The sequence below is a fragment of the Lynx rufus genome, unplaced genomic scaffold (genome assembly GCF_022079265.1).
Source record: "Lynx rufus isolate CCGP_SWC_20201006 ecotype Redwood Valley unplaced genomic scaffold, mLynRuf1.p SCAF_2, whole genome shotgun sequence".
Taxonomy (NCBI): domain Eukaryota; kingdom Metazoa; phylum Chordata; class Mammalia; order Carnivora; family Felidae; genus Lynx; species Lynx rufus.
The window spans coordinates 120,497,347-120,522,384 of record NW_025814834.1 but is presented as its reverse complement, the minus strand read 5'-3'; the positions used below and the strand labels follow the sequence as shown (position 1 = coordinate 120,522,384).

The 25,038-nt window shown below is 39.7% G+C and overlaps 1 protein-coding gene across 2 annotated transcripts in view; it reads right to left on the bottom strand.

The window, feature by feature from the left end:
• The window catches only part of WARS2 (tryptophanyl tRNA synthetase 2, mitochondrial), a 96,464-nt gene that overhangs the window by 13,919 nt on the left and 57,507 nt on the right, over positions 1-25,038 (bottom strand). For both annotated transcript variants that reach the window (XM_047084281.1, XM_047084280.1), the window contains 2 exons: positions 5,478-5,558; positions 1,625-1,710 (listed from right to left, as the gene is read on the bottom strand). In XM_047084281.1, the coding sequence (XP_046940237.1) occupies positions 1,625-1,710; positions 5,478-5,558 (167 nt within the window). The remainder of the gene's footprint in view (positions 1-1,624; positions 1,711-5,477; positions 5,559-25,038) is intronic.

Here is a 25,038-nt window from a genome sequence, read left to right as displayed (position 1 = left end):
TTAAAGATAGCCTGCGTGTAGTAAACGACACTCCTTATCTGTAAAGCTAAGAGGCTGTTCTTCTGCTGTTTCCATCTTAATTGCACAAGGGCTCTGGGGTCATAGTACAAGGTACATATCCAATCATCTCCATGCTGTTATCATAATTACATGCAAAGAATTCTAGTTTTCCTAGGGAAGGATCAAGGCCGTAGAGGGGCGAAAAGATTCACGGAGTTTCTCTTTTTCGTCAGAAGTGTTCATAGTAGCAAGGCTTGGCTATGCGCGCACTGATTGGGAAGTTTTCTCTCTAGAAGGCCAAATGGAGGGCTGAGGGAGGTGACTTGGGGATGGCAGGGAAGAACTGGGAGAGGGATGAGGTCAGAAGCTCTGGCCAGCAGTAAGAGAGGGCAGGCCTTGGCGGCCTCTGGTTGTAGGGTTTGAGGCCATAAAGGACAGCACTGGCTGACTGCAAGGACTGTGGGTCCAGGACAAGCAGAGGAACTCTACATCATGCTGAAAAACTTGCACAGGTGGCCATTCAAACTTAAATTAATTACACTGAAACACAATTTAAAATTCAGTTCCTCTGTCAACAGTCCATGCGGCTAGCCGCTAAGGTCTTGGAAAGCATGGGTTGACTGCCATAATTGCAGACAAGTTGTATTAAACTGCCTTGCTTGAGAGTCTAGATTGTAGAAGTCAACACTTAAAACCCCTGAAGTTTAATTATTACCAGGGAAGTAGATATTACAGAGTGGTTAAGAGCACAAAAACTCGGGGTGCCTGGGTGGCTCAGGGGGTTAGGCATTCGACTTCGGCTCAGGTCATGATCTCGCAGTTCGTGAGTTTGAACCCCGCTTTGAGCTCCATGCTGAGAGCCCGGAGCCTGGAGCCTGCTTTGGATCCTGTGTCTCCCTCTCTTTCTGCCCCTCCTCCATTCACAATCTGTCTCTCCTTCTATCTCTCAAAATACAAAGAAACATTGGGGCGCCTGGGTGGCTCAGTCGGTTGAGTGTCCAACTTCAGCTCAGGTCATGATCTCACGGTTCAAGAGTTTGAGCCCCGTGTCTGTGCTGACAGCTCAGAGCCTGGAGCTTGCTTAGGACTCTGTGTCTCCCTCTTTCTGCCCCTTCCCTGCTTGCACTCTGTCTCTCAACAATAAATAAATGTTAAAAAAAAATTTTTTTTTAAATATAAAGGAATATTAAAAAAATTAAAAAAAAAAAAAGAGCACAAAAACTCTGCACTCAAACTTTCTACACTCAAGTCCTGGGTCCAAGCTTTGCTAGCTACATGATTTTGGACAAATCACTAACTTAATTTCCTCATCTGTGAAATGGGGATGATAGTCGTGCTATCTTTACAAGGTTTGGTGAAGATTCAGTGGGCTAATGCACATAAAGCACTTATGACAGTTTTGAACACGTAGCCAGTGCTATTTAGGTGTTAGCCCTTAACGTTACTCGTTCCATATGGAAACATACTTCTATCATTTTGTATCTCCTACTGGGGAATAGATGCGAACTGATTCACACAATCCTTTCTATGTCCCCTTGCCCCACGAACCAAATCTTTTCGGGATCAGTTCACTCTCCTGTCAGCATGAGTACGTGTGAGACCAGAGGTAAGCTCTGCTCCTTACTTGTACAGCAGAATGTCAGCGGCCTGGAGCACTGGGTACGTGAGCAGGCCCGCGGTTCCGCCATGCTTCTGGGTGGCAGTCTTTGCCTGTGCGGTGAAGAGAGAGGAGAGAATGAAATCCGACATGCACCTAATTATATTGCTAAATAAAGAAATCTTTAAAGCACGCAAAAGGTAATCTGAAGCTACCAGGACTAGCATTATATCTCAGTTCCTTTTAGCAACACTAGCCATGGGGCTGGCTTGTCTTCATGCTGCAGGCTCAGGCAGGAATAAGGGACATCTACTTCACCACTGCCCCTCTAACGGGTCCTGCACGGCCACTATTTCTTATCCATTTAATTAAAACAAGCATATAAGAGTTGCTGGTTTTTGGGGAGCCCTGGGGGCTCAGTCAGTTAAGTGTCTGGCTTCGGCTCAGGTCATGATCTCATGGTTCTGGGTTCGAGACCTGCGTCAGGCTCACTGCTGTCAGCACAGAGCCCACTTTGGATCCTCTGTCTCCCTCTTTCTCTGCCCCACCCCCCTGCTTGCACTCTCTGTTTCTCAAAAGTAAATTAAAACATTAAAAAATACATAAATAAAATGAAAAAAAAGGGGGGTTTCTAGTTTCCAAATAAGATGAACTCTGTATTTCACAAGTAAGGTCAGAAAATATAATGAAATTAGATTCCTGCAAATTAATTAATTTGATAAGTTAACATCAAACACCATATCGTGTCTGTGGAAACCTCCCAGAAAGTCTCACCCTGTGCTGTTGACCAAAATGTAAGGTCCCCCTTAAAATCACATTTAAAAAACCAAGCCAAGGGGCGCCTGGGTGGCTCAGTCGGTTAAGCGTCCGACTTCAGCTCAGGTCATGATCTCACCGTCTTTAAGTTTGAGCCCCGTGTCGGGCTCTGTGCTGACAGCTCAGAGCCTGGAGCCTGCTTTGGGCTCTGTGTCTCCTTCTCTCTCTGCCTCTCATGCTCTCTCTCTGTCTCTCTCAAAAATAAATAAACATTAAAAAAAAAATTCTTTAAAAAACCAAGCCAAACAACCAAAAACAAAAAGTTGTGGCATTTAAAAAACGAAACTAAGAGAAAATTTTAATCTAATCAATTGTGAATCTGTCTTGATCTGTAGGCACTGAAAACTAGAGGGCATAAAGTGATTCCAGTGTACAAGACAGACTGTATAGACGAAAAGTATTTCCTTAATGGGGAAGCTGATAGTAACACCAGAAGAGATACGACAAGTATTTAATTAATTAATGGATACCAACCACAAGCTACGAGTATGTACCCACCGAACATAAGCCCTAGTGATAGCATTTCCCTTGCCACAGCTAAGCATTGATAACAGGTAATTTGGGCAGAACATTTGGTAACAGTTCTCTGGGCAGAACTACTTAATAGGGAATATTGTGTACAGTTTACTGGTCATTGCTTCAAGGCCTAAGCGTCTCTCTTGTAAAATGATACATGGTTATTTTGGTGTACAGACATTATTCATTTAGTTAATATGAATCACTTCCCTGAGGTCTGATTATTTCTGAATGAACTGAACAACTGAATATATACACTTGCATGATTCTGAGGACCAAGTTCATGGGCTCACCACTTGGGCTTCCCCAACCAACATGCAGATACACCCTTTGAGTCTGGGTTTGAAAAGCAACAGCTCCTCTTTAACCCTCTTAATGTCAGTGTTCCACAAGTCAGGTACAAAGTTAACTCTTTAGGTTACTTCAAGTAGTTTCTGGCTTATAGCATCTAATGCTATAAGGCATTCAAAGGAAACTTGAAAGTTTGAATGTATAATTCCTTCAGTACATCTCTTGATTACAATGTCCACTACAAAGCCCAGTTTGCAATGATCACTGGGGAAAGATAATGAAAGCTCAATTTGGAAATGAGCAAATGGGAAAAGAACCCAGTTTTTAAAAACTGTTACTGCATTAGCTTCATAGTCTTTCTATATTAGAATACTGGATCTCGAAATTACAAAGGAAGGGGGAGATGTGGAGAGCATTAATATTTACTGAGTGTCTATTATGTGCCTCAGATGCCTTACATCTGTGTTACCCCCTGTAGAATCTTCCAAATAACCCTGACCTCAAGCAACACTGACCCCACCTTTCTACCCTACTATCCCCCCTAATCAAAACCAAGCTAGGTGCTCGGAGATCCTTCTACAGTGCTGGAACTCTCCCCTCTGATCACTGTTCACACTTTCTGATGGCTTGTGTAATTGTCTCTGGCCAAATAGACCACAAGCCTCATGAGAGTGGCTCTGTCCCTCCTGTTGACTGCTGTAACCCCAGCGCCTAATGTGATACGAGACTTGATGGTATTTGTTAATGAAGGAATGACCACAGAAGGCAGGAACACGCTCTAGGATAAGGCTGGCATTTGAAACCCATGTTTTTCCCCACAAATAAAATATCACAGACTGGAGGGAAGGCTTCTCCAGAATATAGGTTTCCCCTACTACCTGAAAGTTCTCATTATGCCACTTTGCTTTTGCAAAAGACTTACAGTAGTGCCTGCTTTTGATAACTGGAAGAAATCGGAAGAGGATTTTCACCTTTATGAAGTAGTACTTGGTTCTACTCCACTGTGGCTTATGAAAGAGGAATGTTCTAGTTTTGGGTAGTGGGGGAAACCGTCTTGTGCATTCACTAGTAATGTGTTATCAGGAGCTCCTCAGACACAATTTTAAAGTGGGAACATTTCCCATTAAGTTAGTACTCAGTTCTTATAAAACGGATTGCAGTATTCAACTTAGAGTATTATGATCAAATGGCAAAGTCTTGCCTAAAACCAAGATATGGTAGAAAACATTAAAAATTTTTGTTTCTAATTCCTGGCAGGTAATGATTCTGCAGTATTAACTCTACCTCTTATTTAGGCGCGGCCACTTGAAAGCTCTGATTCTTGCTGAGACTCACGTGGAGGTTTCTGGACCAGCTTTTGAAGAAACCAATGGCCCTGAAAATATGCTGGAAAGAAGCTTGAAACTGAAATTCAAGGCTGACGTACATGGGGGCTACCTACCCTCAGGTTATGCAACTGCAAAAATAAATGGGAGTGAAGTACTATGAATTATCCGCTTTATCTTTCTCAGTTGAGCTTTCTAGAAAAAGTACAGCCTTCATTTTTCTGTGGGTTTGAACTGTTGCCTGGACTCAACCTGTATAAATGTTAAATAAAATATGTTGTTTCCTCTCCCCACAATGGAAACATTTGAGCCTGACTGCCAGTTAATTACAGTGGAGATGGGAGGCAACTTCAGAGCCCAGTAATCCAGAAATTGTGACTGTCTGTTAATTATAATGTTCTAAGTCATTACCAATCTATCCAAAGATCGCTCTGATTCAACCTACACAGATAAAATCAAATAGTTAATAAGTTGGACATTTGTATCCTGTTTTTTTTTTATTAAAATTTTTTTAAGTGTTTATTTTTGAGAGAGAGGGAGAGAGAGACAGACAGAGCACAAGCAGGGAGGGGGGCAGAGAGGGAGACACAGAATCCAACACAGGCTCCAGGCTCTGAGCTGTCAGCACACAGCCCGATGCGGGGATTTGAACCTACCAACCGTGAGATCATGACCTGAGCCGCAGTCGGACGCTCAACCGACTGAGACACCTCGGCTCCCCTATCCTGTTTTTAAGTTGAAATTTTGGAGAACACTCTTACTTCCCATTTAGGACCCTGAGGCAGAGAGGTTAAAATGCTGTTCTAGCCACTAGTGAGTAACAGACCAGGGAGGCCAGTAAACGCAGGATTCCCAGGGCCGAACACAAATATAAACAGGAGAAAAAAATAGCTTTGAACTCCTTATTTATTAATCGGATCACCAGCATTTACCTTCCACTGGTGTAAATGCTGTAACCGGGGCAGTCTGACCAGGCAGGTAAGGATCCAACTCAACTGTGTGTGTTCAGACACCTAAAGAAATAAAACAGAACGTTAGCGAAGGTGGTCAACGTTTTCTTGCATATAAGGCAAAAGTAAACAGGTGTTACCTTAAGTGACGGAAAGTGCAAATCAAGGTAATTTAAAAAACGACAGGCAAAGGGGGCTGATTCATAATGCACAGCATTTGAGATGAAGAAGAAAATTTTAAAACTAACCAATACAATTACTATTCTAGTGTTTAGATCTTCATGACATCCCTAGCAAGTGGCTGGCCAGACTCTGCTTCAGTGTCGTCAGTGAAAGGGCTTCATTATGTCCAACGCATCCTTTCCATCTTTAAAAAGCCAGGAAATTGACACATGCATGCGCGCGCGCACACACACACATACACACACACTCAAATCCTCTTTAAATAACTTATAAATATGTGAAAGCAACTATAATACCTTACATGTAAATAGTATTAGGAGAGGAAGGTTCTGGCCTCAAAATCAGTGATTGAATCTTTTAGATCTGGAGTAATTAGAAATTTGCTAATCACTTCATCATTCCAAAGGTGTTTTGTTTTGTTTTGTTTTTTTAGTTTCCATTTTTCTCCTCCTTCCTTCTTCTTTTGTGCTCCATTCTCCCTCTCCTCCTCCCTCCATCTTCTTTTTAAAAAGAGCTGTAGTCAACAAGAGAATATAACCTTTTCTCAATTTGTTTTAACCAAATTTAATCAAGTAACCAAACCTGGCAACAGCTGGGATGATTCCTGGGTCCAGGCCAGGTTCCAATTGATGACTTAGAATTTAAGGGCTAAGTATCCCATTTCTGGACTCTGGGGATTCCGAGCCCTTCATCCACTGTGGCTTTTTTTGGTGTCCATATGATTTCCTTAAAAAGCAGAGACTGTTGCCAACTCTGAAAAGTGGCCCCAAATGTGTTCTTTGTGGGTTTTGCAAAGGGAACATGAAGCACTGGGGCCCAGTCAGCCCCCGCCCATTTTACTAGCAAGGAATCACCATCTGGTGTAAGATAGTTTCTCATTTTTTTCCTCGAGTCATGGAGAGGGAAGAGTTGTTTTTCACATGTTTGACAAGGAATTGCTTTTAAAGTTTTGCAAGTCACTGGGCTGAATCCGTCATCTTTCTTCCAAGAGGCATTTGGGTTTCATTGAGAACAGCACTGTCCATACAAATTGCTAACTGCTGCTGTAAACAAACAGCTAACAGACAAAAACAGTAACCCTGCATGGGAGCAGGAGGATTATAGTTGCTTCCAATCATCAAGCAAAACACATTCCCATTAGAACTAATAAAACAAGAGTTGTTTTCTTGGCATGAAGAAGTAGGAGAAAATTTTTTTTCTCCTTTACTGAATTAGGGAAAGGAATGAAAATACAGAAAAATAACCATGCATATGTAGAAAGAGACAAGACGACTGACTCCTTTCCTTCAACTTGGCCTTCAATGCTCAGTTTTGATGATATGCAAAAAGCTTCCACCGTAGTTTTCATGAAATCAAGTATTTTCCTTGGAGTGGCTTTTTTATTTGAACATATGGAATGAAACCTACTTAATATTATACAGTGATCTTCCTGGTATTTCCATATAAGGGGCATAAGAATAATTAATCCAAATTATTCTTATACAGAAAAAGGTAGGTAAAGAGTCAAAGGCAACTTTCAGATCATTTGTATCATTAATCATTTATCATTAATAATTATATAAGAAGGGGTAAAATACTTCAGGATTTGGCTCTCTTAATGTATCCATATTCACAACAACTGCTTGGAAAGTTCAGATTTCTGTCTGGGGAGAAGTGGAAACAGTATCTAAATATAGTCATTCCCACTAAATGTTGTGAAACAAACAAAATAATCTGATCTGTTTTAGCTACAGAAAAATAAAAGCATGGGACACAGAAGGTGGCTTGTCAACCACCCACAAGCAAGTCAGCAGGGCCCGAAAATTCTGATCCCAGAGTTGTAACAAGTGAAGATACATACATCCTTCAGCTGTAGCAGAAAAGCAGAGTCTGGCACCCTGTGCTCAGTAAATACTGGCTGAATGCATGAACAATACCAAAGGCTGCGGGAAGAAAGGTAAGGGCCCAGAAGAATCCATTCCATTTAGTAACAGACTTGGTGGTCCAGGCAAAGCAGTTTCAGCCGAGTGACTGGGATGGGAGCTAAATTAAGGAGGGGTGGGTTGAAGTGTGACAAGGTGGCAGGAAGGCAGATACACAAGACGTGTAGCCGAATGAAGAGCTCTACCTTTGCAACGAGGCTGCCCGGATTTGAATGCTAAGCTCTGCCACGTGTGAGCTGGGTGACCCTGTGTAAGTGACTTCATCACTCTATGCCTGTTCTGTCAATGTATAAAATGAGGTTAGCGACAGTATCCGCCTGACAGTGCTTAGAACAGTACCTAGCACACAGCAAGCACTCAATAAATGGTAGTTACTCTTATGGATAAGTTTCAGAAAGACTTTTGTTTTAACTTTCTATTTTGAGATCATTGTAGATTCACATATAGCTGTAAAAAAATAATACAGTGCAACCCAATACACCTTCACCCAATTTCCTACAATGGCAACATCTTGCATGACTAAACTACAATATCACAACCAGGAAATTGAATTGGATACAATCCATCTACCCTATTCAGATTTCACCAGTAGTATACTCACTTATTGTGTGGGTATATTTAGTTCCGTGCAATTTTATCACATACGTAAGATATTCCTTCTTTAAGGAAGGAGAGAGATGGGAATAATAACTAGTAGGGGTTAGAGAATACACATTTTATTTTGTTTTTTAAGGTGGGATAGACCCACTTTCTATGAAGTGTCTTCCGCTGAAGCAGGAAGAGGGGAAATAAATACAGATGAGGATCTATTTTATGGGATAGGAGTGGAGAGCAAAAAGTTAGAGAATTTCACATCTAATAGGCTCTGTTATCTCTGAAAATAGAAGACAGTCCAGTAGAAACAAATGGGATGAGAAAATATACTCAATGGAATTGCTGGGTTTGATTGGAAAGAACAAAAAATCCTAAGGCTTGATGTTTTGTGGATGCTTTTGTGAATGAAAGAGGACAATCGTTCATAAAATACACTCTTGGGAAAGCACTGTTGTTCTTCAAGGCAGACTAAAATATTCTTCATAAATCGTAGGTGCTTTTAAAACTTTGCAGAAAAAATTAAATCAGTTGATTGCATTTGATTTCCTTTAGCCAGCAAAAAATCTTAACAGGATCCGATAAATACTAAACGTAAATAGCAAAGAATATTGATAAATTAAACAACATCAAGTTTACTAAAATTTTCTTTATCAAACACTACCATTTATTTTTTTATGAAATTTATTGTCAAATTGGTTTCCATACAACACCCAGTGCTCATCCCAAAAGATGCCTTCTTCAATATCCATCACCTACCCTCCCTTCCCTCCCACACCCCATCAACCCTCAGTTTGTTCTCAGTTTTTAAGAGTCTTATGCTTTGTCTCTCTCCCACTCTAACCTCTTTTTGTTTTCCTTCCCCTCCCCCATGGGTTTCCGTTAAGTTTCTCAGGATCCACATAAGAGTGAAACCATATGGTATCTGTCTTTCTCTGTATGGCTTATTTCACTTAGCATCACACTCTCCAGTTCCATCCACATTGCTACAAAGGGCCATATTTCATTCTTTCTCATTGCCACATAGTACTCCATTGAAACACTACCATTTAAAGAGGGAAAAGACATGGGGCGCCTGGGTGGCTCATTTGGTTAAGTGTCCGACTCTTGATTTCGGCTCAGGTCATGCTTTCATGTTGTGAGTTTGAGCCTTGCATCAGGCTCTGCACTGACAGTGTGGGGCCTGCTTGGGATTCTCTCCCTCTCCCTCTCTCTTTCTGCCCCTCCCTCACTTCTACTTTCTCTCTCATTCAAACATAAATAAATAAACTTAAAAAAAAAAAGAAGGAAAAGACAAGTCACAGTGTGGAAGGAGATATTTGTAAATCTACACAGAATATATTGATATACAAAATATAAAGGACTTCTACAAATTAATTAGAAAAAAGCAGATAACACCATAAAAATGGACCAAATGCATTAAGTTCAAATTAAAGTCATAATGTGACCCCATACATACACATCAGAATGATTAAAATTAAAAAGTCAAATAATACCAAGTATGGCAAGGATACTGGGTACATTTAATACTTTTCACTACTGTGAGAATGTAAATTGGTGTACCAACTTTGAAAACTGACTGCATCTACAGTTAACATTCATATAACAAACGGCCCAGTTGTTCCATTTCTAGGTATATATCTAACAACAGTATGCACATATGTTTGCAAAAATATATGTGCAGAATGCACTGTAACAACCCCAGATCGTAAGCGATCCAAATGTCCACCTACATAGGATTGATAAATTGTGGTATATTCATACAATGAAATACTATAGCAATGAGGATGAATGAACTATTGCATTCAACAACATGAATGAATTTCATAAATATAATGTTGAGTGAGAGAAGCCAGACACAAAAAAGTATACACTAAATAACTCAAATTATATCAAGGTTTAGAAACAGGTTATTTGGAAAGGGGCATGAAGAACATTCTGGGTACAAGTTCATGGGCGTGTTCAGTTTACAAAAATAGATAAAAAGCTAACAAGTCTACATGTGTTCTTGAATAAGATAAAATTTTTGGTGTTTCACTCAACATTATGTTTATGAAATTCATTCATGTTGTTGAATGCAATAGTTTACTCATCTTCATTGCTATAGTATTCCATTGTATGACTATACCACAATTTATCCTACGAAGGTGGACGTTTGGATTGCTTACAATTTTTGGTGTTTAAAATAAGGTGGAGGGACTTCTGGAATGGCAGAGGAATACCCTCTGACAATCTGCTCTTCCATAAAAGCAATGAGACCACCAGCACAAATTGTCAAAGGCAATTTTTATAGAATTCTGGAAAAGGAACCAAAGGCTTGCCATAATGGCAAGAGTACCTACTTCAGAAATAATCTGAATCTCAGTGAAAACAGAGTTGTGCGGCATTTAAACTCATCCTATTCCCGTCACCCCTGCCCATGTCTGTGGTGGCTCTGAAAACCAGCAGCCTAGCAGCCACTGGAAGGGAAAGACTGGGTTAGGAGCTTCTCGAAAAGTCAATTCTCATCTACATACAACTGTCACTCCTTGAGCTGTCTGACAGCTCTGTGGAAAAACCTCACTGGCAGGGCTTGCTGTTAATGGACCTCACTTCGAGCCCACTCAGTGGGTAAAAACCCTATCCATAGGACATTTTCCAGAAATAATCGGCAGCAATGATTTAATACTGCAGCTGTCTGAGGTGCTGATACCAGTAGGGGAAAACAAGAGGCTAGCTAAAAAGTAGGAAAAAGCTGGGGAATAATATGGCCATGGGGTACTGGGGAAAGATCTGACTGACATATTCGAGGGCATCTAAAAGGACACACGCACGTGCAGGGCTCTGCACATGTCCAGAAGAGATCCTAATCTTTCACCTCTGCCCCACCTTCAGACCCTGTATAAATCCCTCAGCAAAGGGTCAAGAATACAGGATCAAGGCATTTGGAAATGTCTGTTCAATTTTTACCTGAACACTAAGCTAACCCAACAGAGACTGAAGTGGCTAGACATGGCAGTGTAGACAGACTTTACAGAGTTGATGCAGGAAAGCCAACAAACAGCAATGACAAAAGTGAACCCTAAGTGTGTGCGGGATTTCATTAGAGAATTCTTACAAATTTAAAGATAATAAATACCAATTCTTCATAGTCTCTTCCAGAAAATTAAAAAAGTGTGCTTCCCTACTCACTCTAGGAGGCCAGTATTATCTTGGTATCAAAGTCGGGCAAAGGCATCACGACAAAAGACGACCACAGACTGATAGCCTTTACAAATATAGATGCAAGAATCCTAACAAAATACCAATGAACCAAATCCAGCAACATAGGTAAAGAATTACACAACATAATCAAGTGGGATTTGTTCCAGAAATGCAAGCTTGGTTTAACATCCAAAAATCCGTCAATGTAATACTACAGTAATCGAACAGTGCAGTACTGGTATAAGGATAGAATATATAGACCAATAGAATCGAGGGCCCAGAAATAAATCCACACATCTACAGCCCACTGATTTTCACCAAGGGTGCTGAGACAATTCAATGGGGGCAAAGAATAGCCTTTCAACAAATGGTGATGGGATAAGTGAATATCTACATGCAATGTTTACATGCACAAGAATGATATTGGACCCTAACCTCTCATCATCTATAAAAATCAACTCAAAATGGATCACAGACCTAAATGTTAACAGCTGAAACTATAAAATGTTCAGAAAAAAAAACATAGGAGTAAATCTCCATGGCCTTGGGGTAAGCAGTGGCTTGTTAGATATGACACCAAAAGCATAAGCAACAAAAGAAAAAAAATCAACAAACTGGACTTCATCAAAATTAATAACTTTTGTGTTTCAACGGACACCATCAAGAAAGTGAAAGATGATTCACAAAATGGGGAAGATATTTGCTAATCATACATCTGATAAGAGAACTGTATCCTGAATATATAAGAAAACGCTTTATAACTCAACAATAAAAGACAAATAAATCCAAGTAAAAAATGAGAAGGACTTGAAAAGATAGTTCTTCAAAGAAGATAAACAGCCAATAAGCATATGAAAAGAAGGTCAACATTATTAGCCATTAGGAAAAGATAAACCAAAACCACATTGAAATACCACTTCACACTCACTAGAATAGCTAAAATAAAAAAAGACAGACCATAACATGTTTTGGGAAGGAAATGGAGAACTTGGAATCCCTATACATTGGTGGTGGAACCCTCGTACACAAAGTGATGCAGCCACTTTCAAAACAGTTTAACAGCCCCTCAGAATGTTAGATATAGATTTACCTACCCTATGACTAGCAATTTCACTCCTAGGTGTATCCCAAGAAAACCGAAAACATATATCCATACGAAAAGCTTTACACAAATGTTCATGGCGGCATTATTCGCAATAGCTAAAAAGTGGTTACAACCCAAATGTCTGTTGACTGATGAATGAACAAAATGTGGAATATTATTCAACAATAAAAACAAATGAAGTACTGATAATGCTAAAACATGGATATACATTGAAAACATTATGTTAAATGAAAGAAGCCAATCACAAAATAACCCACGCTGTATGATTCCGTTTTTATGAAAGGTTCAGAAAAGGCAAATCCACAGAAGACAAGGTTAAGAGTACTGGTTGCCAGGGAGTGGGTGGAGAGGGCAATGGACACAACGTTTCTTTCTAGAGTGACAAAGTGTTCTAAAATTGATTGTGGTGATGGATGCACAACCCTGGAAATATACTATTTTAAGTTTATTTTATTTTTGACAGAGAGACAAAGAGAGCACGAGTGGGGGAGGGGCCGAAAGAGACAGAGGGAGAGAGAATTCCAAGCAGGCCCCACACTGTCAGCACAGAGCCGAACGCAGGGCTCAAACTCACGAACCGTGAGATCAGATGACCTGAGCTGAAAGCAAGAGTCAGACACTCAACCAATTAAGCCACCCAGGCGCCCCTGTAATCATGGTTTTAAATACAATCTATATAACTGATGACCTTTGAATTTGTACTTTCAGCCAGACCTCCTTGCTGAACTCTAGACTTATATACTATCGAGCATCTTTACATAGATACCTAGGGGACACCTCAAACTCAACACATCCCAAACTGACTTCCCACTCTTCCATCCTGCACCTGTTCTGTCCACAGTTGTCATCTCTGTTGGTGGCAACTCCATCCTTGCAGTGACTTAGGCAAAAACCTTGGAGATATTCTCACACCTCATTTTCTCTCACGCTCCACATCTAATCCATCTGCAAATCTTGTTAATTCTACCTTTAAAATATATTCAGAATCTTACCACTTTTTAACACTTCTGCTAGCACCCTGGTCCAAGGCACCATCAACCCTCACCTAGATTACTGTAATAACGTGCTGATTGGTCTCCATGCTTCCACCTGACTGCTCATACAATCTATTCTCAACACAGCTGAACTGATCTTTTAAAAACATAGATCATGCGACTTTTCTGTTCAAAACCCAGCACTTCCCATTTCCTTTGAGTAAAAGCCAAAGTCCTTATAATGGCCTACATGACCAGCCACGATCATCGACTCCTATTCAACCCTATAACATCTGTGATTCCAGTCCTCCAGCCCTCCTCCCTCTCTGCTCCCTCTTCTCCAGCCATGCTGGCCTTCTCGGGTTCCCTGAACACACCAGGCATGTTCCCACCCTAGGGGCTTTGCAAGGGCTCTTTTTTGTGATAGGAATTCTCTTCTCCCAGATAGCCAGCCACCTGGCTGACTCCTTCACCTTAAGTGTTTTGCTAAAATATCATTAAGGAGGCTCACCAGACTGCACTGTTTAACATAACAATCTGTCTCCCTCAGTGACACTCCTAATATCCCTTAATGTTTTTCTGAATAACCTATCACCTCATATACCTTATGTTTGGAAAATTTACTATAGTTACGAGTACCATGGTGGCAAAGCAATGGGAATACCTAGCAGAGTACCAAGAACACAGTAAGTGGTCAATAAATATTTGTTAAATGAATGCATGAATGAAATTAAAGATTGATTAATGGGGAAATGTCTAAATAAAGTGTGGCATATTTATATAATAGCACACTATACAACACATAAAAGAAATGAACTAGATTTATATGTATAAATGTGAGATCACAAAAACATACTGTTGCATGAAAAAAGAAAATTGCTACAAGCACCCCAATATGGCATTACTTATATAATTTTTAAAAACCATACAAATAAAAATATTATATATTGGTCATGAAATTATATGTGAAAACCAGTATGAAAGATTGGCTAGATTGACACACACCAAATCTATGATTTTGGTTGCCTGGGGAGAGAGAAAAGGGATGCAGGGAGGAGGGGTATGGGGAGTGGCAAGGGGAAGAATTAAAGGGGACCTCAACTTCATAATCATTTTTTTAATATAAGAAAGTCAAGCAAATATGACAAAATGTTAACAATATTCACCCTTGCTGTTGGAAACATGAATGTTTGTTACATTATTCTCTAAAAATATCTAATTAACAAAAAGAACATAGAATACCATGATTCCCAAAGCTATAGCTGTTAGGTAGCAATCAAATGCATGCAAGCAATTAGCTGGTTCAGTAAATAGTGGATCAAATGTCTAAAATACCCTCAGTGTCCCTCAGGATTTTACTATTTCCCATAGAAACACTGTGATCTTCCCAGGAATCAGGCCCTGTAAATTTTGGTTAGAACACTTGGAAGATCATTCAGACTCACAAATTCCCATTTATCATATCTTCTCAAAACCAACAATTTCAGGCTGAGTATTTTTATTGGACTCATCATCCCCATGACAAATCCCCTTCACAGAACCTTGTTTGGGGATCTGATCTTAATTAAAAGCAGTATGTTATCAATGATAAACTCTCACTCACTCTCTTCAACTGTCAGTATTTATGTGTACACATTTGGATTTTTTCTATACGTTTTCTAGTCCAATATTTCCAAAGCTAAATAAACAGTTTCTATCAGCCTGCAGTTGAGTTAAAAGTCATCCCCATCTAAACTGTATTGCTTACTGTGTATATGTATGTATGAGTGTATATATGGATTTAAAAAAACCTATTGCATTATATTAGCCAGCTATTTCTTGGCTATGCTGAGTAACAAGTAACCCCCAACATAAATGGCTTATAGCAATGGCTTCTTTCTCATACACGTTATATATTGGTAGCTGAAGGCTGGCTATAGCTCTATCTTATACACCTTCTCATTCCAAGACCCAAGTGGAAGGAGTATTCCCTATCTGGAACATGCCATTCTCAAGTTAGAAGAAAAGAGCAGCAGAGTTATAACAAACAGGAAATTGCTTTTAAAGGTTCTGTTTAGGCATCATGTATACAATGCCCACTCACTTTTTACTGTCATATGGAGGAACCCAACATCAGTGGAGTAGGAATAGTCACTTCTCCTATAGGATGCACTCATAGTCACATGCCAGTGGATAAGGGCACTTAATCCTCATACTACTAGCAAACTATTGCTAGGGTTAGCAAACTACTGCTCACAGGCCTTTGGCCTGTGGACTGTGTTTGTTCAGTCCATGGGCTAAGAATGGTTTCTACATTTTTAAAGGGTAACCAAATAGGGGCACCTGGGTAGCTGAGTTGGTTAAGCGTCCAGCTCTTGACTTCAGCTCAGGTCATGATCTCAGTTTGTGGGGTCGAGCCCCATGTCAGGCTCTGGCTGACAGCACAGGGTCTGCTTGGGATTCTCTGTCTCCCTCTTCTGCTGCCCCTCCCCTGGTCTCTCTCTTTCTCAAAAATAAATAAAGGATAATCAAATAAAAAAGAGAGTGAGAGGGAGGAGAAGGCAAAATAGGAGGAGGAAAAGGAGAAGAGGTGGTGGTGATGGCAGGGGTGACAGAGACTGCATGTGGCTTGCAAAGCCTAAAATATTTACTATCTGTGCCTTTACAGAAAAAGTTGGCTGATCCCTGTTCTTACAGGAAATGAACATGAATAATTAAAACAGTAACAATCTACCACAAGCAACTCTCAAAATTGGCTACCTTGAGGAAGGAAGAGTGTTAGCTATCCTGTACAGAACTTGATGGCAGACAGTTTGCTTATTTTGTAAATAAAATCCAATTTTGGGGCGCCTGGGTGGCTTGGTCAGTTAAGCGTCCAACTCTTGGTTTTGGCTCAGGTCAAGATCTCACATTTCCGGAGTTCGAGTGCTCCATCCACAGGCTCTGTGCTGACAGTGCAGAGCCTGCTTGGGATTCTCTCTCGAAATGAATAAATAAAAACTTTTAAAAAATTTAAAAAAATAAAATCCATTTTTTAGTAGCTTCTATTTTAGATTTCTGTGTGGGCATGTCCAATAGCCCTGGGAATTTAGGTCCAACAAAATAATGGAGGTTTTTTGGAGTACATCAAAATTAAAACCTTTTTTTCATCAAGAATATACAATCAAAGCGTAAAGGCAACCTACAAAATGGGAGAAAATAACTCCTACAACTCAACAAACAAACAAACAGTCTGATTTAAGAAAATGGGCAAAGGACTTGAATAGACATTTCTCTGAAGATATACAAATGACCAACAAGCATATAAAAAGATGCTCAACATCACTAATCATTATAAAAATGCACATTAAAACCACAATGAGGTATCACCTCATATCCATTAGATGGCTGCTATCAAAAACAAACAAACAAACAAAAAGCCCAGAAAATAACAAGGGCTGGTGAGGACAGGGAAATTGGAACCTTTGTTGCTGGGAGTGCAAAATGGTCCAACTACTATGGAAAACAGTAAGGTGGTCCTCAAAAAATTACAGATAGAATTACCATATGACCCAGCATACTTCTGGGTATAGATATAAAAAATTCAAAGCAGGGTCTCAAGCATTTGTGCCCCCATATTCACAATAACCAATAAGTGGAAGAAACACAAATGTCCTTTGGCAGACAAATGGATAAACAAAATGAGGTATATGCATACAACAGAATATTATTCAGCCTTAAAAACAAGAACATTTCTGACACATGCTATAACACAGATGAGCCTTGAGGACATGAGGCTAAGTGAAATAAGACAGTCACAAAAGACAAATACTGTATGATTTTACTTATACGAATTACCTAGAGTAGTCAAACTCATAGAGACAGAAAGTTGGTGACCAGGGACTGGAGGAGGTGGAGAATGTGAAATTGTTGTTTAATGGGTACAGAGCTTTAGTTTTCTAAGATGAAAAGTTATGGAGATTGGTTACACAACAGTGGAACTGTATTTAACATTTCTGAATGGTACACTTAAAAATGGTTAAGATGATAAATTTTATGTGATGTATATTTTACCACTATTTTTAAAGAATACTGTGTAAAGAAAAACATACAGATTAAACCTATTTCTCAAGTTAGGAAAAATGGCTAATTTTATGTTACATGAATCTCGCCTCAAATTATTTAAAAAAATCAGGTGGAGGGACTGGTCAGAGGCAAAAAGGAAATCCCTGGCTTCCGGTATGTTGAAGTTGAGATTTGGGAAAGTAATCCAGATAGAGATGCCTGGAAGGTAGCTAAAAGTGCAAGTGTAGAATTAAGAAGAAAGGTAGGCGCTGGCAGCAAAGATGGGAGAGAAAATGGCTGAAAGTTATAGAAGGAGGTAAGACTTTAGGAGGGCAGAATATATATGGAGAGATTTTTATCTCAGGACAGAACTGCGGATTCAATAGAGTCAGTAAATGAAACAAATGATCAGAGGAGTAGAAGAAAAATACATTACTGCCCTATCATTAGAGTCAGGAGAAAATCCTAAAAGGAAGAAGTGGTTATGTATCAGTGAATCAGAGAAGTAAAGAAGTATAAGAAGTAAGAACAGACTAAGCCCAGGTAAGGGGTCACGTTGCACTTCATTAAAAACACAAACACTTCGTTGTGTTCGTAATCCTGTGACGTAACGAAGTAGAAAATATGTTTGTAGGGGCGCCTGGCTGGCTCATTCGGTGGAGCGTGCAACTCTTGATCTTGGGGTTGTAAGTTTGAGCCCCACATTGGGTGTAGCGATTACTTAATAATAAGGTCTTAAAAAAAAGAGAGAAAGTATGTTTGTAAAAGATGGCTCTCCCTACATATTTTTTGTTTGCTTTGATTTGGATAAATAATGTTTAGACAAGGAAACACATCAATTTCAAAGCAAAAATAATGAAAATCTTAAATTATAAGATGGTTTTCATATTCTTATTTTAAGCTCTTTTCAGTTCTTGACTAAAATTTCCCGAAATTCTTGGCAGTTAAAATCCCTTCAATCTAGGGGCGCCTGGGTGGCTCAGTTGGTTAAGCATCCAACCTCGGCTCAGGTGGTGATCTTATGGCTATGGGCTCAAGCCCTGCGTCAGGCTCTGTGCTGACAGCTCAGAGCCTGGAGCCTGCTTTGGATTCTGTGTCTCTCTCTTTCTCTGCCCCTCTCCAGCTCGCATTCAGTCTCTGTCTCTCTCAAAAATAAATAAGCGTTAAAAAAAAATTAAAAAAAAAATCCCTTCAATCTAATTCTAAACACTGTCCTAATAAGCACATTGCTCTCACACTTTCCCTGGAGGGATGCCAATAGTTGTAACACTTGGTTTCACAGTGCTTCTGGCTGGTTTACAATCTGTACCATTTGAAGAAGTACAAGGAACACGTTACCTCAACAAATCAAATAATTTGTTTAGTTACTAAATCTGTGAGCAGGTTGATTCTTGGCTTCACTGTGAATGGATGACTCAAAGATTGGATGACATTTTCATGCCATATCTGTTTTGTCTGCGCCATTTTAAATGTCTGAACAACAGCTACATTGAAATACCTGTAGTGTTCGTACACAATTCCATGGTTCTTTTTTCTTTTGACTTATATAACGACATCCAGAGTGTCTACTTATTTCAAAAAAATTTTTTTTATATTATATCAACTTTGGTGGAGCATAATTTATACACAGTAAGATGTACCTATTTTAGCTGTTCAGTCCAATGAGTTTTGACCAATTTACATGTGTAAGCACCACACCCATCAAGACAAAGAACATTTCAATGTCCCCCAAAAGTTCCCTCATGCCCCTTTGCAACAAATCCCTCACCCCTGCTCCTGGAAACCACTGACCTGTTTTCTGTTATTATGGATTAGTTCTGCCTATCCTAGAATAGCCTGTAAATGGAATTATATAATATGAACTCTTCTGTGCTTGGCTTCCAGCAACATAATATTTCTGAGACTCCTCCACAGTGTGATATACTCCTTTTCATGGTTGAATAGTATTCCATTAACTGAATATTCTACAATGGTTTATCTATTTACTCGTTGATGGGTGTTTAAGATTTTGGGGGGCTATTAGAACTAAAATACTATGAACATTTGTGTACAAGTCATTTTGTAGGCAATGTTTTCATTTCTCTTGGGAAAATACCCAGGACTGGAATTACTGGGTCATTGGGTAAACATGTTTAATTTTGTAAGAAACTGCCATTTTATATTTTTGCTAGCAATGTATGAGAGTTCAATCTGCTTCATAACCTACTGAAATTTAGTACTGCCAGTATTTTTAATTTTAGTCAACCAACTGGGTGAAATGGTATATCCCTGTGGTTTTATTTTACATTTCTCTGACAACCATGCTGTTGAGCTTTTCACGTGCTTACTTCTTCATTTGTGAAATGTCTGTTCAAATATAGTGTCCAATTACAAAATTAGGCTGTCTTACTGAGTTAAGAGTCCTGTATATATTTGGCACAGAGTTTGTCAAATGCATGTATTAAAAATATTTTCTCCTACTTTATGGCTCACCTTTTCATTTTCTTTTTTTTTTTTTTTCAACGTTTATTTATTTTTGGGACAGAGAGAGACAGAGCATGAACGGGGGAGGGGCAGAGAGAGAGGGAGACACAGAATCGGAAACAGGCTCCAGGCTCTGAGCCATCAGCCCAGAGCCCGACGCGGGGCTCGAACTCACGGACCGCGAGATCGTGACCTGGCTGAAGTCGGACGCTTAACCGACTGCGCCACCCAGGCGCCCCTCACCTTTTCATTTTCTTAATGGTGTCTTTCAAAAAATAGAAGCTTTGGGGCGCTTGGGTGGCTCAGTCGGTTGAGCATCTGACTCTTGATTTCGGCTCAGGTCATGATCCCAGGGTCAGGGGATTCAGCCCTGCATCAAGCCCATCAGGCTTGGAGCATGGAGCCTGCTTGGGATTCTCTCTCTCCCTCTGGCCCTCTCCCCTGCTCACACACTCTCTAAAATAAAAATTAAAAAAAAAAAAAATAGAAGCTTTATCTTTTCAGGAACTCAAACAAGTATCAACATTTTCTTTTAAGTTAAATGCTTTTCTTGTACTTTCAAAGAAGGCTTTGCCTACCCTCAAGGTCTGGAAGATTCCCCCCCCCCCCCATGATTTCCTCTGGAAGTTTTATAGTTTTCACATTTACATTTAGGTCTATGGTAGTTTTAGGTTGATGTGTTGTGAATGGTGTAAGATAAGAGCCAAGGTTCATTCCCCTCTCCCCATATGGATATCCAGTTGGACACCTAAAACCATTTGCTGAAAAGACTATCTTTCTCCCACTGAAATGGTTTGACACTTTTGTTGAAAACATTTGGCTTCTGGATGTGGGTATACTTCTGGATTCCCTATTCCTTTGCATTGATCTATTAGTCTATTCTTATCTCAAAACCACACTCACTTGATTATTGTAGCTTTAGAGTAAGTCTTAAGGAAAGGTGGTATCAGTCCTCCAACTGTGTTTTCTCTTTCAAAACTGTTTTGGGTATTCTAAGTACTCTGTATTGCCATATACATTTCAAATTCAATTTGTCAGTGTCTGCAACATCTCAATTAGGATTGCAATGAATCTATGGATCAAATTAGAGAGAACTGACATGTTAACAATATTGAATTTCCTATCCAAGCACAAGCCTTCCACTTACGGTAATGGCTAAGTAGCTCTGTATTAATCTGCTTGGCTGTCATAACAAGATACCCCACACTGGGTAGCTTAAACAACAGAAATTTATTGTCTCACATTTTTGGAGGCTGGAAGTCCAAACTCAGGGTGCCAGCAGGGTCAGGTTCTGGTAAGAGCTCTCTTCCTGGTGTGCAGACAGCTGCTTTCCACTGCGTGCTCACATGGTAGACAGGGAGTATTTTCTCTTTTCCTTTTCTATTGGTAGGAATATAAACTGGAATGCCAATTTGGAGAGCAATCTGGCTATATCCAGTAAAGCTGATGATGTATGTCACACATTGTCATGATCCCACTTTAGGTACGCATACCTAGAAAACTCTTTCAGGCGTACACATAAAGCATATACAAGCATGCTATAGTATTGTTTATAATAACAAAAAACTGGAGAAAAAAAATCTAAATATTCTTTACTGGGGAAATGGATAAATTGTGATAGAGCCAGACAGTGGAATATCGAGAGCAGTCAAAATGAACAAATTTCAGCCCAGTAATGCTGCACACAAAACTGGAGATGCAGGAAGCTATGTGCATACCACCTATATAAAGTTTTAAAACATGAAAAATTAATAGTATGGACTGTTACGGCTAAAGCCTATGCAATAAAAATATAAACACATACATTGGAATGATGAATATCAAATTCAATACAGTGGTTACCTCTGGGGAGGCAGCAAGTGGAATGGGATTAGAGGGAGCTAAATAGAAAGTTTTTACCATACTCCTAATATCTTATTTCTTAAAAAACAAAAAGCATTAATAAATAAGTATGCCCAAAGGTTAGCATTGCAAAAAGCAACAATTCATCTTCCTGCTTTTTTGAATATCTGAACTCTTTTTTTTTTTTTTAATGCTTGTTTATTTTTGAGGGAGAGAACTTGAGCAGGGGAGGGGCAGAGGGAGAGGGGAGACAGAGGATCTGAAGCAGGCTCTGTGCTGAGAGCAGAGAGTCCAACGTGGGGCTCGAATTCACGAACCGTGAGACCACGATCTGAGCTGAAGTCGGACGCTTACCTGACTGAGCCACGCAGGCACCCTGAACTATTTAAGAAGCTCCCCCAAAACCTTCAACAATAAACTTTTCAGAAAATATTTGATTACTGAGTATCAAGATAGGTACTATCATTCATTTGAGCTGCACTTTCCAATTCCACTCCACCCTTAAATCTTCACGGTATCAAGAAGCCTCGGTGGGAGCAGTATTGTGTGTAGTGGGGTAGGGCAAGAAAGAAAGTTAACACTTACCAGGTATGATATGTCCTATTATTTAAATATCCCTCTTCTAGACATTAAAACAGGGGTTCAGAGAACTTGCCCAGCATGTGATAACAAAAAGAGGTCACAGTGCGATTCAGGTGAACTATAGCTGGCTGTAAAACCTGTACTTTTTCCACTATTGCTATGATAGTAAAATAGAACTCTTCCTGAAAGTATCATTATGATACGACTTAATCCTGTGGTCCAGGATGGAGGCAGCAAAACTACCATAGCTTGCTCATGACGTCACAGGGAGTATCAATCCAGGCGAGCAAGTGGTACCAGTGGAAACTTCTTAGAGAAAGAAATACTTGGGGAGCTTGGTTGTGTAATCTTCCTAACTTCTCTCTATTATTTATACCATGAGCCATTCAGATCCTTTGTCTCTCCCTAGAAACTTTGGAGGTAATGGCAATTTTATAAATTGATTTCTCAAGTCCATTAATCTTTACGGATGTTTGTTTGCTTTCTTTCTTTCTTAAAAAACTTACATTTTTTTGAGTGATCTCCACACCCAACGTGGGGCTCGAACTCACAACCCTGAGATCGAGGGTCGCGTGCTTTACCGACTGAGCCAGCCAGGGGCCCCTACTTTCTTTCTGAGTTGTATGTTGCACCTGTTGTTGGTAGCCTAACAACTTTGAGAGTTCAACAACTATAAATATGTATTGTCAAACAGGCTTCCAAAATTCCTGGGTAAGTGAAAACATGAGACTGTCTGTTCAAGTTTAAGTGTTGGGGGTCTCACACCTCTGAGATGAGGGACAGTGGGTCAGGTACACCTTTTGTTTGTGTACGTGAGCCAGGATACATGTGAGAGCTTGGTTACTATTTACTATCCTTTATTATTATTATTATTATTATTACTATTATTGATTTTAGTTTCCTGGAAAACAAAACATAACTCTAATTAGAGACTGAAGCCACATTCCAAAGCTGTAGATTCCACTCTTCTCCCTCAACTCTTCCCTGGACAGTGCTGGAGCTCTCTGTAACATACTGTCTGCTGGCCGAAACTGTCCTTTTCTCCTGGCTCTGGCAGAAAGCCAGCGCCTAAAGCTATGAACTCCAGCTTTTATCTTCCATCCGCAGGGTGATTAGTTCGCAAGGAAAGTAACAACTAAAGATGTGGAGAGGTGCACCTCAGAGACAGCTGTGGGAATCAGACTGGATGTGCACTGAGGCCTGCTGGAAATAAAAGACCATTGATTTTGGCATTGGGATGGAAACTTCTGCCAAACACACACACAAGTGGGCTTGCTTGCTCTCTCTCCTTCTCAGTCTCTCTCTCTCTCTCTCTCTCTCTCTCTCTCTCACACACACACACACACACACACACCTTTCAGAAGAGAGGCTCTGTAAAATTCCCCACATATGGCAAACATATTTTAGGGGAAGCACCATGACTAGAGGCCACTGGGAGAGAAAGAAAAAGAAAATAATGAGAAAAATCTTCAATAAGTCTAAATTGTTTCAGTCAGACTGCTGAGAAAGAATGCAGAGGATTGGAAATGAAAATTATTGGTAAAATAAGCATTATAGCACAGCTAAATTCCTTCCCTACTTCAAATGATTGCTAGAACTTACTCCCATGTACAACAATAGCACCTGGGGAACGAGTCTTGGATTTAGCTTCAAGTACTTTGCTTAACACAATGGATAATACACGAAAAGAGGGCGCTATGTAATTAAAAATTTTTCTCTAGTTCGCAATTTCAAAAATTCTTTTTTTAAAAAGTTTATTTAGTATAGGAGAGAGAGAGAGGCGCAGAGAAAGAGAGGGAGAGAGAGAATCCCAAGCAGGCTATGTGCTGTCAGTACAGAGGCTGATGTGGGGCTCGATCTCACGAGCTCTGAGATCATGACCTGAGCCGGAACCAAGAATCAGTCACTCAACCAACTGAGCCACTCAGGCGCCCCCAAAATTCTTAATTTTATTTGTAAATAACAGTGTATGGGGAGGGTAATGAAGGTATATCTAATTTTAGCTGGCATTGGCTTGAAGTACAATTGTTTTCTAAATCCCTACCCTCTTGGTTACATGTTTCATGATCAATTAAATGCTTGAATGCATTATAAAACTCCCAAAGAAAGGACCTAACAAAAACCCTTGTTAAATAGACAACTGACCTCTAAGTTATCTGCTTTGAAAGTTAAGAACTGATTTATCAAATTTTCTCAAAATAAAACCAGAACCTCCCCCAACTCTTACTTTAAAGAGTTATTCGTAAAAGCTAATCAGATCATCTAAACAAAAACAACCTGATGAATGAAAAGTGGTAGAGTGGAAACAACACCGGACTGATGTTCTTAGGGGCCTTGTTCTTTTTTTTTTTTTTTTTAATTACGTTTTTAATTTTAGTTCTGGTATAGTTAACATATAGTGTAATGTTAGTTTCACACGTACAATATGGTGATTTATCACTTAACATACATCACCCGGTGCTCATCGCAAGGGTACTTACTCCTTACTGCACACCACCTACTACACCCATCCCTCCATCCCCTCCCATCTGGTAACCACTAGCTTCTCTATAGTTAAGAGTCTGTTTCTTGGTTTGTCTCTCTCTTTTTTTTTTTTTTTGACTTTGCCCCTTTGTTTTGTTTCTTAAATTCCACATGAGTGAAATCATACAGTATGTCTTTCAGTGACTTACTTC